General features: G+C 43.4%; 3 protein-coding genes across 3 annotated transcripts; 1 reads left to right on the top strand and 2 right to left on the bottom strand.

Moving 5' to 3' along the window:
- Nucleotides 1–273: 273 nt before the first annotated feature.
- Nucleotides 274–1,267, bottom strand: CLUP02_14877 (Arv1-like family protein; the record flags this gene model as incomplete). The annotated part of the gene is made up of 3 exons (XM_049293803.1): nucleotides 274–737; nucleotides 798–957; nucleotides 1,025–1,267. The coding sequence occupies 3 exons, from the start codon at nucleotides 1,265–1,267 to the stop codon at nucleotides 274–276; spliced, it is 867 nt and encodes a 288-aa protein (XP_049150949.1).
- Nucleotides 1,268–2,786: 1,519 nt separating this feature from the next.
- CLUP02_14876 (LysM domain-containing protein) lies at nucleotides 2,787–4,700 on the top strand (the record flags this gene model as incomplete). Its single annotated transcript, XM_049293802.1, has 1 exon — nucleotides 2,787–4,700. The coding sequence occupies one exon, from the start codon at nucleotides 2,787–2,789 to the stop codon at nucleotides 4,698–4,700; it is 1,914 nt and encodes a 637-aa protein (XP_049150948.1).
- A 1,120-nt stretch (nucleotides 4,701–5,820) lies between these two features.
- Nucleotides 5,821–9,840, bottom strand: CLUP02_14875 (fungal specific transcription factor domain-containing protein; the record flags this gene model as incomplete). Its single annotated transcript, XM_049293801.1, has 6 exons — nucleotides 5,821–5,893; nucleotides 5,955–6,003; nucleotides 6,358–8,596; nucleotides 8,751–8,768; nucleotides 8,966–8,990; nucleotides 9,098–9,840. 6 exons carry the CDS (start codon nucleotides 9,838–9,840, stop codon nucleotides 5,821–5,823), a joined length of 3,147 nt encoding a protein of 1,048 aa, XP_049150947.1.
- Nucleotides 9,841–15,735: the final 5,895 nt, after the last annotated feature.

Raw genomic sequence — 15,735 nt, 5'->3', positions numbered from 1 at the left:
AACTTCATAAGGACGGCGTTAAGGGGCTTGTTAGGGTTCTGTCATATAGAACGAACGGCGCGTGAATGGCTGTTGAAGAGTGCCGCCTCGCATCTGTAGCTCAAGATGCCGACAGATGATACTAGTCCGGTGGCGATGGGGATCATGGATGGATTGGGTAGGCACCTGAAATGGCAAGACGGCTAGTTATGCAACATCAATTCACGCAATGCCGGCTGGTACATATTACACATGCATGTCCTTTGCCTGGCTTCTACAGCTATATACTGCCTGTTACCCTGCGGCTAGATCGCTTGCCCACTCCCTCACGTACATCAACAGAGCCCAGAGGGCTTTGCCATCTGCAGCAATGCTCGTCTCTCCGATGGAATCCACTCCATCTAGCCCGGCAGCCCAGAGAACACTACGTCCCACTGTCCACCGGGCTAGAGCTCCCAGCGTGGCAAGCAAAGTGGCAACGCCGTAGCCGCAATCCAGCAGAATACGAAGGGCCTCGACGTTGTTTGCTACGACGGCCCAGCCCAGCGACCGAGCCGCAGCTGGGACATCGTACTGCCATATGACCATGAGTATCGGAAATAGCTTGGTCGAAGACGAGACGAGGAGTGCGGTCGAGACGGAATTCGGACGCGAATATCGTGGCAAGATGTTGAAAAAGTTGAGCGGGGAGAACTTGGACGAAGTCAGGAAGCGAATGCTCATATGAAAGGCAAATGTCGACAAAGCGCACAGGATGACTGCCGGAACATTAGTTTCTTCCATCTGAGTCAGCCCTCAGCATGCTTCATGATACATACGGAAGAAGAAATATTGGGACACGATAGACTGTTGTGCCAAGCTGCCCAGGTTGGCGCCCTCGCCCCGAGCAGAGATGGGCACCGTCTGCTTCTCAATGCGCGCCCATGTCAAGTAGACGTCGAATAGAAGCAAAAGGATGCCGAGTCGTACGATGGATGACTGCGTAGGAAATAACGTCAGCGAGGGTCTTGCAGATAGTACTAGCACAAATTCCCCCACGACTTACATCAAAACGGTCGTCATCCTTCATCAAGGTATTGTGCAATAGATGACGATAGACCTGGGGTTTAATCAGAACGAGATCGATGAACAGCACCACGAAGTCGTGCTCGACGTATTTGTCGCAAAAGTGGCCGCAATTTCTGCAAACGGTCAGGCGGATGTTGTGACCGCTCGACTTGTCGTCAGCGTTGGAGTATTTGGTCCATAGGGTCTTGACCGGATGGCGGCACTCGATACAAATCGGCATCGCAAGCTGGGGTGTGGTCAGGGTCGAAAGACGTCGCAAAGGGTTCGATCGTTCGGCATGGGTAAACGCTGTATCGTTTGCTGCCCGCTACTGAAACTTGCTTGATGGTACGCGACTAACGATAATGCGATTGCAACGCGTAGCGAGCATGGTCGTGGCAGTCTACACCAGAGCTCTCTGCGCTGCGCCAGAATCGGGATTCCAATCGAGCTTCGTACTTCGGAGTTCTGCAATATGGGGGAAAAAAGAGGTACCTGTCGCGACCGTGAGCTCGCACAAAGTGTTTGAGTGGGGCCGCTGGGAGCCGGGCGGAACGTCGAGTCGGAGGAGTGGAAGTACCCTGCACGGTTCATGTCCTCGGCCAGCGGAGGAGCAGGACTTCAAGACTCCAAGGGGACGAATTGATTACCACAGGTGGTGGGTGGCCGAGCCACGAACATGACTCTCCCAGGTCTCTCCAGTAATTAAGACTGGCAGTCATGTCCCTTTCCCCATTATCCGCCCCCACCACCGCTGGGAACTCATGTCCGTAAGCCGCTAACTTGGGACTTCTCAAACAGCCCAGGCCTCAAGCGAATTGGGGGGAGGGGATTGCAGGAATGCCACCTGTTCGTCCCCACTGAAAGGACCGCTAATCATTTCAGTACGGATAGGACAAGGAGCCACAAGCAGTCCTCGGCACCTAAGGTACCTTACCTACATTACCTACTTGTAAGTACCTTGAGCCACGAGGTTCGGAGGTGAGGTACCTTGCCTTCCAGAGAGTTCTGAGTGCGTGATTGCGTCGTCTTTGGCGGCTGGCCAAGGGTCCCGTCCTTTCAAGTCCCTTGACAAACCCCGGCCCACATCTCTCGACGGGCCACAGTGCAGCCCGCCGCCTCAGCACTTCAATACATACGTAGAAGGACACTTAGCCCAGTGGAGAGGTGCCCATACTCCCTACCCGTCCACAGTATCGCATACGCACATGCGGTTCGCTCCTGCTGCCACCACCCACGGTCGCCATCCTACCACCGCTTCCCGTCCGCTGCTGCTTGTCACTGCTTGCTTCCCATGCTGGCTGCTACTGCATACGCTAAAGAAAAGGTACACGACCACGGTTCCAATTGTCCATCCATTCGGCCATCATACATCACTTCCATCCATTCATTCCTCAACCAACCAACGACTACTACACCTGCTCCTCCCTTGGCCTCAGCTGTTCTTCCCTTCGAGATACACGCGAGAGCGACACTCTGACGTCCCCTGTGAACTTAATCCGCCTTGACCGAAACACATACTTTATCGCCCGCTCCTTCGACCTACCGCTTTCAACCTTCTGTGCTTCCTACTCCGAAGTCGCCCACGGCGCTGCCGACCCAGATCGCATATTACCGTCTTCCAAGCGACCGAATACTGTCGATGATCGAAGCCACGCGCTGATGCCCTCCCTTTCAACTGCCTACCACCCAAGCGACGAGGTGGGCGGCCTTGCTCCATCATGGCAGATTCCCTAAACCCGGCCGGGTCGACATCACACATGTCTTCTTCGGCCCTCATGCCAGCACGTCATGATGCCGAAGCCCGCCCACGCAACCGGCGTCTCATCAGCACTGCAGAGGACTCCTCTACTGGCGGAGGGCCCTTGGATAAGCTGTCGGCTTCCTTTTCTGCCTTGCGTTCACCAAGCCGTGAGCCAAGTCCCATGCCATCCAGCCACTTATCCCGCGATGCCTCCAAGTCCGGTGCTCGAAGTGCATCCTCCGCCGCCCGTCGAAACAACACCGCACCAAACTCGGCCAGTTTCCTCGACACAACATGGTCGCAAGGCTGGGCTTCTATCCAAGGGCTTGCTTCTTCCATCTTGTCTGGTGGAAGTGTCCACGATGCGGGCTACGAGTCAGATCACAGGGAAGGGAGACGGACGAACATCAATCCTTTGAAAAGAGACTATTCTACCCCGCCACGAAAGGCTCCCAAAGACTGGGGCCCAGCGCCGCCCCCCAATAGTAGGCCTGCGCAGAGAGACATTGCGGCAGGCTCTCTCGCAGAAAGAGATGCTGCCCTCAAGGCAGCCCGGACAGCGAGCGTTTTGGAAAGTCACGACGGAGTTAATGGTGGCCTCGATGTGTCGGGCAAGTACAAGAAGAGAAACTCGGACGAAATCGCCAGGGACGCACCACAGGAAGAAGAGGTCCAAGATCAATTGGTGTATATACACCATGTGCAACCAACTGACACCTATGCCGGCATAGTGCTCAAGTACAGGTGCCGCGAAGACGCATTCAGAAAGGCAAACGGCCTGTGGTCTAGAGACATACTGGTGCGCAAGTGGCTTGCCATACCAGTAGATGCATGCGAAGTCAAGGGTCGCCCTTGCGAGCCACCCTCGCACGAGGGGCAGAATGTCGACTTGCTAGCCCCAACACCGGAACCTCGAAGCGCTCATGGCTGGGGTAAGCAGACCTCGGCACAACCACAACAAGTCGACTTCTTCAGTCTGCCTACTCAAAACGGGTCGTCGTCTCGACTCTCCAACAACGATGACCAAGAAGAGCCTCCTTGGTCTCACGTTCGATGGGTTGCACTAGACTCTGTTCCAAAACCAGTCGAGATCGCCCGCGTGTCGAGCAAAACGATTGGGTACTTCCCTCCACGACGGAAGAAGAGCCTCCGAAGCACCTCAAGCATCTCGACGCCGAGACACTCTCTCGATGCCGCGGCCATAACAGCTGGACTCACAGAAAGCCCAGAGCAAGTTGGTAGGCCATCGTCGCGACGCCAGAGCAACTTGAGCAGTCGACCAAACCTACCCGGCACTCCAGGGCGATCGACTCCGGCATCGTCGAGAAGCAGGATGGGCAGTGATGCAGGCGATACCCGGCCAGCATGGATGAGGAGGCCCGGAGGCGTAGGCTCGTTGGGGCGAAGTGTACGAGCACCTGGACCGGAGAAAGATTATTTAAACTCTTGGGCGAAGAAGCATCTCCCCGGTATCGCCATCGACGAGTCTCTGCCATCGATTTCCGTAATGGGGTCCGAGACCGCAAACTTTGGATTTCGGCCGGGTTCCAGCAGCGGCATCGTAGAAAGTCCTTTCGATGAGGGACAGGATCTATCAGCGACGTCCCGACAAGGCTCTGGCTTAGACCGCGCAGCAGCATCAGTGGAGACATGGCTTCGAGGCGCGTTTGCAAAGTCTCCGGGCACGCCTACCTTGGGGTCCCGAAGCCGTCAGCCAGATGATCTGGATCTCATCGAGTTGACTGATACAAACAGTGACGATGGAAGGTTGCCTATGCCCGCAACCAGTGGCGGAGTAACCAGCACAGGCTTGCTTGACGCTGCGCCTATGACGATTGGCTCCAGTGGGAGGAGCGATGGAGAGGGGCCCGTCTTGAGACGAGGCTTGAGCAACACTGGAGCAGCAGCAAAGGGCAAAAAGTCGGACTGAGCTTGCTCACAGTTGGTTTGCATTTGCTGTTGAAATGGGAAGAGTCTGGAACTAGGGATTACAGATGGGTACTCTCGGTGCTCCTCGAACAAAGCCTCGGCGGGAACACACCTCGTAATCCAAATTCATAAAGAAGATCCCAACGGTCTGGGTGCAGGGGCGATATGTAGAGGTGTCGGAACTCGTGTTGGAGTGATTGCGCATTATATAGGCGTTAGCGGGCATTGAGGGAAGGGCAGACAGAAGGAGGGGTGTGATGTGAAGTGAGTGTGCCGGTCAGGTTGGGCTTTCAGCCTCTTAGGTTCACCGCTTGTCTAACCCCTTCACCCCCTTTATCTTTGTTTACAACTTTTTATTTTCAAACATTAGACTTTGGGAGCAGTAGAAGATTAGGTTGTCAACCCAGGGTTTGGTTTGCGGGCAGGCGATCAAGGGGGTTGTTGACGAGAGGGTTCTTGCTGAAGCGAGGCGGAGGCAGGAGAAAGGGAAAAGGATACAATTTTTCTATCAGCTTCTAGAAACCACCTAGTCTTTGGCTATGCAATATCATTGACCCCCAGCCAGCTTTTCCAACACCAATACTTTGGTCCTTGATTTACAGGATCAAACTATAAATGCCTGCCTATAATGCTACAGGGTGACTATGTGAAGATATGTTCCAAACTCGGCTGATCCGAATCTCGAAAGGTACTCTTCGTGCCGGTTGGGAGAATGAAGCTGAGTATATACGCAAAAAGCAAAGCCTGGAGTTGAAGCCTCTTCAGGGTCTAGCCGTATCATGTGAAAGCCCATCTTCTCTAAATAACGTGTCAAAAGGCATACGTAAGCGTATCGTGTCATACCATCACATCATATGGCTTATGTCTTCTCAAGTTTGAACCATCAACTTGTATTGAAGAATCGGTATACATTGATTGCTTAGGTCACTCGCCCAGGAATGTCCTAAATTTTCCCACACATGCTACCAAGTAAACACGAAGCTCCCGTGACGAGATGGTATCATTTGGCGATACATCCGCTATGCACCTTCCCGCCATGTGTAAGTCATAAGTCAACTTCGATTGCAAATACGTTGGACACGGCTGATGGAATATGCGCAAAATCGCCCTACGAATTCATCCTACTGGGGTCCTAACCCCAAATCAAGATTCATGCTAGCCAGGTCACCGTTATTGATACCAAAGAATTGGAACCTAGCACAATAACGTTAGCTCTCTGCGGCGTTCTCGGGAATCTAGCATGGCGTCCACCTACCAATCTTCAACATTGAGCGTGTTTGGAACAGGTTGCCCTTGAGCTGATCCTGTACTCCAGCTGTCACTTGGGCTTTGTCCATCCGGCATCAAGCCGTCGAAATTCGCTGTCCAGAGATTGCTGTTGAGGCTGTTATTGTTGTTGGAGCTCTGCCCTTGCCCCTGTGCCTGTTGTTGCTGCTGCGGTTGCTGCTGCTGGAAACCCTGCATGCCAGACCCCAGGACGTTCGCGCCTTGCTGAGGGCTTCCACTCAATCCTTGTTTGGTAGGGCCACGTGCTTGGAACTGAGTGCTTTGTGCTGGTAGACCATGGGACGTGTTTTGATTATGCAGCTGCGCCATGAGGCCTGTATCTAGGCCATGGTGATTCGGTGGCGGTGACATGTGCGGGAATGCAGGCATACTTGCGCTGTCTGGGAAAAGCTGGTCGGGTTGGAAGTTTTCCCACAAGGACTGAGAAATATTCGGCGAGTTACGTGTAACAAGATACAGGTCTGGCGGTGTGGCCGGCACCGAGAATGAAGGGTTGAAGGGCGTCGCTGGTCTGGTCTGTGGCCTAGAGGAGGTTCCGCCCATGAACGTGTCTGCGTTCTGTCTCGCATTGGGTGATGTGATCGGAGGCGGCATCGTCTGCTGATTTGAACCTCCGTCGCCCTTCATATGGCTAGGGGTCTGCGGACGCGATCTTTCATAAGACTCTTGAGGCGTTGGAGTATTGACGCTGAAGTCGATCGCCATGTCGTCGTACTTCCTCTTGGCAACGTCCTGCGGCCGCTGTTGCTGCTCCAGCTGTGCCAACGCCTGTTGCGCTTTCCTGTGCCTCTTACCCGCAGCCTTCTGCAGCCGTTCCTCGAGCACTTTGTTTCCTATGATGGACTCAAATAAGGTATACACCATCTTTCCTACCAGCCAAACTCGCGACACTTCCTTGAGGGCCTGCATGCATGTTCTTAACCTGTCCTGGGTTACCTGCTGAATCGATGGGACCGGCGACCGCATTTGGTAGACGTGCATGATCAGGGCCGAAAACAAGCTGTACACAACAAATGCCGGACAGAATCGAAGTTCGCCATGAGCTGCCAAGTTCTCGATGATAGAGGTGATCATAGCCGCGGCTTGGAACGCAATGTTTCGTGAAGGATATGGAGAATCGTCAGGGAAACGACTGCCTCCATTTGGCGGCATGTGAGCTCTGTGTAAGAGGCACAGTGTTGTGTAGTAATTCGAGTGTAGCAGGGCTGACCAAAAGTGATGCCGAGCAACCTCCCAGTACACGATCTTTGGGCAATTTTGGAGCCAATCGGCGAGAGCCATATCGCTATGGGTCAAGTCGATGGCGTTTCTCTGTCGTCCTTTGGAGGCTACCGAGTACTGCTGAGACAGCACCAGGCCCATGATTTCGCAAAGCTTGACGTACTGCATGAAGAACTGCACGTGTATGGGATCTGGAGGGTACTCGCTGTTACGGTCGCCATCATCCTCGATAAAGTCATCCTCAGTGAGCATCTCGACGTCGGAGTCGTCGAGGTTGATGTGAACTGGTCGGCCGAGAGCAACGGCAACAGACCTGTCTCGTGTAAAGAGAGTCCACCAGATTCGTTTCCACAGCCTCTTGTCGGAGCGGCTGAGTTGTGACTGCTCAACACTTCGATGCATTCCAGAACCCTGAGCAACGATGGTGGCGACTCGACTCCAATAAAAAACGTTCTTGGTGACATCTTCAGGTCCTTCCCAGTACCACCCCATCAACAATAATGACTGCACAATGGTCACCCGATCGTCTTCGTAGTTGGCATCGTAGAGCGCCTTTGCCCTTTTGTAGAAGGTCAGGGCAGCGGGCGTCGTCGAACCATTGGCATCCATCAGCTGTGGATTCGTGCAGACTCTTGAGCCGGCCAGCAGCACAGCCTGCAGTAATAAAAGGGACGGCGGGTTCTTGGGGTCGCGATACTGTCGCATGAAGCGGGTACGGTTGATGACCGGAACGATCGGATGGATCCATTTGAAGTAGGAGTCGATAAGCTCGTCGCATAAAGATCTGGGCGGTAGAAGGAAGGCGCCGCGTTGGTGCAGGATATCGATTTCGACGTTGTCCAGCTCGGTCAATCGGGCCCTGGAACCCCTCACATTTTCGGGTAGAGGATAGTGCACTACGTCTGAGGAGCCTTGTCGATCGTGTACAAGCAACGTCAAATTGGACGACTCTCCGAGGTACGCGACCCTGCCAGCATCCGTTATAGGGGCTCTCGTGAACTTTGGTTTCATCACCAGGTTGAGATAAGTGCCACTATCGACTTCCTCCTTTCGGGCTTGCGACTCGGTATAGGTGGACGACGGCGTGCCATCTGTGGTGTGATAGACAGCAGGAGTCCGCGGCGGGAAGGTCCCAGGTCCTGGCGCAGGAACACTGGGAGCTCTCGGTGAACGCTCTTCAGCATTATCTCCTTTCTCGCTGGAGCACACCTCAGTTAGCCCATGACTGGGAGCATGTGGAAACGGCGAAGCTGAGGCAGACCTGTCCGAGTCCTTGTTCGTTCTGGCATTCGTAGTCTTCTTGCGCTTTGGGGTCGGAATGCGACATTCTATTTGGAAGGCTACGCAGTTTGTGCAGGGCACACCGAGACTCGCGGCGTCGCATCGTACCTAGACAAAGATATTAGACGAAGAGGTTTGGCGAAAAGTGTCGATCGGAGGAGGGGGTAGGTGGAATTCGGTTGTGGGTAGGAATCGGCCGACCCGGAAGCTCAATCGCCCACAAGAGAAAGAACACTCAAATAGAAAAGAAGACTATTCGTACCTTGCGGGCGTGACATGTCTGTACAATACAAGGTTAGCTTTGATTCAGATAACGGAAGGCCGACAAGAGGTGGGCGTGAGATCTCGCAGGGCAGCATTGCACCAGTAGAGCGCAACGCAGCGCCGCGGCGCGAGTAGCGATACCTCGGCACAAAGTGGGCAGAGGGGCCACGGAATGGCGGGCGCGACAAAACAATAAGGTGTGAGACTACGTACCTCGCAAGCTCTAGAAGCTCGTTGCCTATTCGAATCAAAAAATATATTAGCACACAGGTTACATCCGCCATTGATTGGAAGATGGCTATTGAAAAAATTTGACGGAATTTGGGTCGATGGTGAGGGACGAACCTGCGAAAACTCAAGTGGTTCGCGGCGGCCGCGGCCGCGGCGGCAGCAGCAGCAGAGCTACCTTGAGCGTTGGGACTCGCGCCAGCTGGATTGGTAGAGGTTCCTGGGGCCTGTGATGGCGACTCTGATTTTTGTGGTGATTGTTGCTGGTTTAGCTGCTGCTGCTGTTGCTGCTGCTGAGCCGAAAGGTCGGTCGACGACATATCGACATCCATGGGCGACCGTGAAGCGTGAGCTGCGACGGAGTCGTGAGGGTAATGGTGAAGAGGTTCGTCGACGAATTTCTCGGGTCGACTAGTAATGGGAGGAGGGCCAGTGGGAGGGAACAGGTGTGGCAGCGGCCGAGTCACTGGCTCTGGTGGCCCAGGCGCAACAACGTCTGGCTCTGGCGCAGGCTCTGGATGTGTTTGTGCTGGTGGTGCTGTTGTTGGTGGTGCTGGGACTGAGACCGAGACTGGGATGGACGGAGGCAGCGGAGCCTGGTGATTATGGTGGTGGTGCTGGTGGCTGGCCTGGCCGGCTGGGTACGGGGAGTGGGCGTGGTGTTGGTGTTGGAGGTAGTGGCCCTGCTGCTGCTGACGCTGGTAAGGCTTCTGGTACTTCTTCTGGTGCTTCTGATGTGTACGAGAATTGTTCAGGTGGCGTGGGTGCGGGTGCGTGTGCGGGTGCGGATGCGGATGCGGGTGGAGGGGGGGTGAGTACGGCAGACTGCAAGAGGCACTCCGCCAAAACACTTTTTTCATGTGTCAAAGCAGAAATCGTATTTTACGGTCACCCCACTACCTAGGATAGGGTCTAGACTAGTATAATAACTTATAAATAGGGGTTATAGAGATTTACGGCTTAAGAAATACTTTAATTTCGTAATATATTAAACCGTACGGTAGTATATAAAATTGTGTAATATTATACCCTAATATAAAAGTTTTTCTTCTTTTTATAACTTTATTATAAAAATAACTACTACTTTTTACCCTCTTATAAATAAAAATCACTCTTTACTTAAGTTATTAAACTAATAGCTCGCTTATAAATATTATAATATAGATCTATAATAATTTCTAATCTCTATATAAGACGTTACTAAACTAATCGACCTTATAATACCTTTTTATAAAGCTATTTTAAAATAACCGATCGATAATAATACTTATATAAGCTCTGCCCTTTTTATATAATAAAAACGTATAAACGTATAAACCTTAATATTAATAAAATCTCTTTTTATAGGCTTAAAAGAGCGGGAACGAAGTATTTAATAAATAAAAAAGGAGCTAAAGTAATTATTAATAATTAATATCTCTATTATATTATATAACGCATCCTTTTTTAAAAACGAACTTAACGGTTTCTAAGTAACGACTTATATTAATATCTAAGTTATTAAAAAGTTTATTAGAAAAGTTTAGTTTAATCGCTTCTTAACGTTTACTTTATATTAAAATATAATACGATTTATTATTTTATATTTTATAATAAAATAGTAAATTCTTGTAATAAAGTAGATAGTTATAAAAGATTAGGCTATAAGTACTTAACTAGCGAGGCTATAATGTAAATATAAATATATTATAAAACTAAAGCTTATAGAGTCCTTTATAAGGGCTCTGCTTTTTAAAAAGTTCTTTTATAATAAGATCCGTATACTAGTCGCTAAGTTATTAATATCTTATTACTAACTATATCTTAAATTTATTATAATTACTCCCCCCTTATATAACTTTAGTCCCTAAAGTTATTACATAATATCTTTTTTTAATACTAATAATAAAGTTATTAACGTCGTTATTTATAATAAATTCTATAAGGCGTTAATAATATCCTTTTTTACTTAAGAATAAGGTATTATTCCTATCTCTTTATTTAACGGATACTTTATTATTATTATTTAATAATAGCGCGCCGACTAGTTATTAAGTTAGTAATATATATTTATAATAAAGTATTTTAATTATTATAATATATAAGAGCCTGCTTAACCTCGTAGTTATTATTATTATTAGGCTATTAAGTATAATAAAAGATTTTTCTCCCGTTATTAATTACGTATTTACTTTTTTTTCTCTCTTTTTATTTAGCGACCGTTTTACGAATTCTTTTTTATATAACTATACTTTTCTTTTTACGATATTCTAATTCCATATCGTTTCTTAATTACGACTCTTTTATTATACTATTACTAAGTATTTACTAAAATGTTTACTATTTTGCGTATTTAGAATATATTTAATATAGAGTATAATTTTAAAAAGGGCTTTTGCGGTCTTTGTAGCGGTACTCCTTATATACGCTACTTAGCTAGCTTATATCGTAATATTAACGAGCTTATTTATATCGCCGGCGCTTACGTCGCTAAGTATATTATTTATTAAATTAATAAAAAAAAGTGTTCTATTATAAGTCGTCGAGTCCTTACTAATTATAAGAGATTAGGCTATAAGTACTTAACTAGCGAGGCTATAATATAGGTATAGGTATATTATAAGACTAAAGCTTATAAAGTCCTTTATAAGGGCTCTACTTTTTAAAAAGTTCTTTTATAATAAGATCCGTATACCGGTTGCTAAGTTATTAGCGTTTTATTATTAGTTATATCCCGAATTTATTATAATTACTCCCCCCTTACGTAACTTTAGTCCCTAAAGTTATTATATAATATCTTTTTTTAACGTTAATAATAAAGCTATTAACGTCGTTATTCGTAATAAATTCCGTAAGGCGTTAATAATATCCTTTTTTACTTAAGAATAAGGTATTACTCCTATTTCCTTATTTAACGGATACTTTATTATTATTATTTAATAATAGCGCGCCGACTAGTTACTAAGTTAGTAATATATATTTATAATAAAGTATTCTAACTATCGTAATATATAAGAGCCTGCCTAACTTCGTAATTATTATTATTACTAAGCTATTGAGTATAGTAAAAGATTTTTCTTCCGTTATTAGTTATGTAAAAAAAATTTTTCCCTCTTTCTATTTAATAACCGTTTTGCGAATTTTTTTTTATATAACTATACTTTTCTTTTTACGATATTCTAATTCCGTATCGTTTTTTAATTACGACTCTCTTATTATACTATTACTAAGTATTTACCGAAATGTTTACTATTTTACGTATTTAGGATATATTTAATATAGAATATAATTTTAAAAAGGGCTTTTATAATCTCTGCGGTAGTGCTCTTTATATACGCTACTTAGCTAGCTTATATTATAATATTAACGAGCTCGTCTATATTACTAGCGCTTATATTACTAAATATATTATTTATTAAATTAATAAGAAGAAGTATTTTATTATAAGTCGTCGAGTCCTCGCTAATTTATTACTAAAATATTAGTTAACGATATCTCTTAAGTTCTTAAGGAGTTATATAGTACTACTTAGTTTATTTAAAATACCCTTATAAAGTTCTATAATACTAAGGAGTAGGGTAGCCTTAACTCTTATAAGCGCGGCTACGTTTTCTATACCTTTAGCTATATTATTAATATATAAAAAAAAGTCGTTATTTATATTATTAACCCGTTGGTAAGTAATAAAGTAAAAAAGGTCTATTTTAAATAGGCTACTTTTTAAAAGCTCGCTATTAACTACGAATATCTAAACTTATTAATCTCGATTATAATAAGTTATTAGTAATCGTTTAGTAAATTTTTTTCTTACTAACTTAGATTTCTCTTCTTAGGCTAGTATCCTTAATATTAATAATAAGATTAAAATTATTTCTTACTTTAGTTACTTTTAGCTAGCTTATTTTTATAATAATAGCCGTACAACCGCTTTATAAAATAACCTCGACGCTCTAGCTTAGTACTATAAAGAGACTCCTAAGGGCGTTATTATTACGTATATTTAGGAGTTTCTTACTTTCTTTACTTTTTATAAATACGTTACTAAGTTCTTAGTAAATAAGGTACTTATTTATATTATTATTATATATAGCGCTACCCCTATTTCCCGCGGTCCTAAGACTTAGACTCTTATTAAAAAGCGTATTCTTATTATTAATTATATTTTTAATAATAATAACGAGCGGGACGACTTTAGGTTTAAGTTTAATAAGTCCTAGTACGAGGATACTAAATTTAAAGAGCTTAATAATAACTTAAAAAATTCTCTTTTTTAGCGTTATAATAAGCACTACCGCTTTAATATTAATAACTTACTAACCCCTACTTATAATACTCTCTTTAATATAAACGAGGGTACCCTAGCCCTTAGTTATATTATTTTAAATCTTAATAAGGCTAGTATTACGCTCTTCTTATTCTAAATAAAAGCTCTATAATAGCTTAATAAGGCTATTACTCGTATTAAAGTTAAAGCTATAAGTTATAATAAGTAGTTCGACGTTAATAAGTTCTTTATAAATATTAATATTACTAAGGTCCCTTAGCTTAATTAGGACTATAAGAGCGTTACTTCGAATAACGTCCCCCGTCCCCGACCCGTTACTAATAATAATAGCGTTATAGCCCTTATTTTACTTCCTACCCTGCCTCTTATTATAGCTCCCGTTATGCCTCTTATTATAGCTCCCGTTATACTTCTTATTATAGCCTTTAATAGTAACTAAGCGGCGAACGCTTTATAAACTACTATTACTAATATATATAATACTCTGCGCAACTTTAACCGCCTCCCTTTTACTTATCGTAATATTAATAAAATTAACGGCCTTATTTTAAATAATTAGCTAAGTACGTATATAAAACCTTCCCGCTTCTTACTTATTAAGCGGACTATTATTACTAACTATTAAGCTTTAAAAGTATACGCTAGAGCTATTATTATTACCGCTAGTATTACATAAGTTACTCCCCCTTCGTAACTAGATTTTAGTAATCTCTTAGTAACGTATTACTGAGGGTTATAATATTATATATTTTTTTTAAAGATTGCGCTAGGCTAAATAAAAAAGGTTCTATAGTATATTATTAATTAACTTATTTTTAATAACGTTTCGCTACGAACTTAACGTTTATTATTTTATTTTATATATACCCTTTTTTTATAATATTCGAATTTATTAACTACTTCCGCTACCCCTTTAAAATACTTAATAAGCTCTTACGTATTATATTTAATAAGCTACCTAGCCTATTTAACGAAATATCGTAAATTTCCTCCTTTACTTTATATTATAACGATTTTTTTAACTTCTTAAACGTCTTATTTATCCTCTAACTCCGGGAGATTTATTATTTAATTACCGACCGTTTAGTAATTTCCCTATAGCTTAAGCTAGGAAACTAAAAAAATATTATATATTCTCTAATATTATTTTAATAAATATACTTAATAAGCCTATTTCCTTACCCTTTTAGTTATTATTATTTTAATATATCTCGGGGCTAGTTTATTATTTTTAAATTATATATTCTTTATTAATAAGCCGACGACCTCTTTATAATTAAACTCTTTTAAAATATATTTTTTATTATAATAAGCTACTTAGCTTTTAAAGGCTTATATTTACGCTCGCGTAGCCTAGGCCCTAATTTCCCTAATTTTTTAAACCCTTTCCTAAACCCCCTAGACTATAGTTTTATAATTAAGTATATATTTAATATACTTAGAATAGTAGCTATATAGTACTTTATATAGGGATACCTTTATAGTAAAGTATTAGTTATTATTATATATAAACTTAGCCTTTTTTAGCTACGCTACCTACCTATTTAGTAAGCCCTTAGTATAGATTTTTAAATACTTTTTTAATATTTAATAAGTTCGCTCCGTTTAGCCGTCCGTTTATAAGTAATATATAATAAATAGTTAGTAACGTATTACCCGTTCCTTAGTAAACTCTTTTTAAAATACGCTTATAAAGAGCTTATCTTTATTTATAATAATACCTTTAGGTATACTAAACTTATATTCGACCTCTTAATATAAGATATTTACTATTTATGTTATATTAAGTATCTTAATAATAAGTAAGAACTTCGTAAACTTTATTATATAATAAATAATAACTAGGATACTATTATACTCTATATTATTACTATAAGCGCTTAATAATAGCCCCGTAATAAAGTCTATAAATATTTCCTAAAATAAATATAAGAGTAGTAATAATAATTATAGCTACTTATATAGCTTATATCTTAAGGTTATAACTCCTAAATAATACTTATAGTTCTTAACGTATTCTTAGATATCTCGTTAAATATTTTCTTAATAGAACTTTTTTTAAATTAGCTCGAGAGTTTTCGTAGCTTTTATATAACCTACCTTATAGTCGTCGTAATATTAGTAAAAGATCTTTATTTAAAAAGACTTTACTTAAGGAATAATAAGTCTTTTTTTAAAAAATAATATACCCTATTTGTTAAGTAAATATACTCTTAGCTCGCTAGTTATAGCGCGAACTCTTATTAATTATAATATATAAAACTCGTTTTTAACTTATAATCCTTTAATAAGCTCCTTAGTTTTTAATAAAAAACGAGAAATAAATACTATTTTACTTTTTATAAGCTCCTTTATAATAAAGTATAAAATATACTATTTTAATATAATAACCCTAGCTCTATCTAACTCCTCTTTATCCTTACTAGACTATCGACGAGCGTTTATTAATAACTCTCTTACTTTTTTATTTCGAGTTATTATAATAATAACT

This window comes from Colletotrichum lupini, chromosome 8 (assembly GCF_023278565.1).
Source record: "Colletotrichum lupini chromosome 8, complete sequence".
NCBI lineage: Eukaryota > Fungi > Ascomycota > Sordariomycetes > Glomerellales > Glomerellaceae > Colletotrichum > Colletotrichum lupini.
Note: the sequence above shows the minus strand (reverse complement) of the source record. Positions and strands in the feature narration are given on the sequence as shown.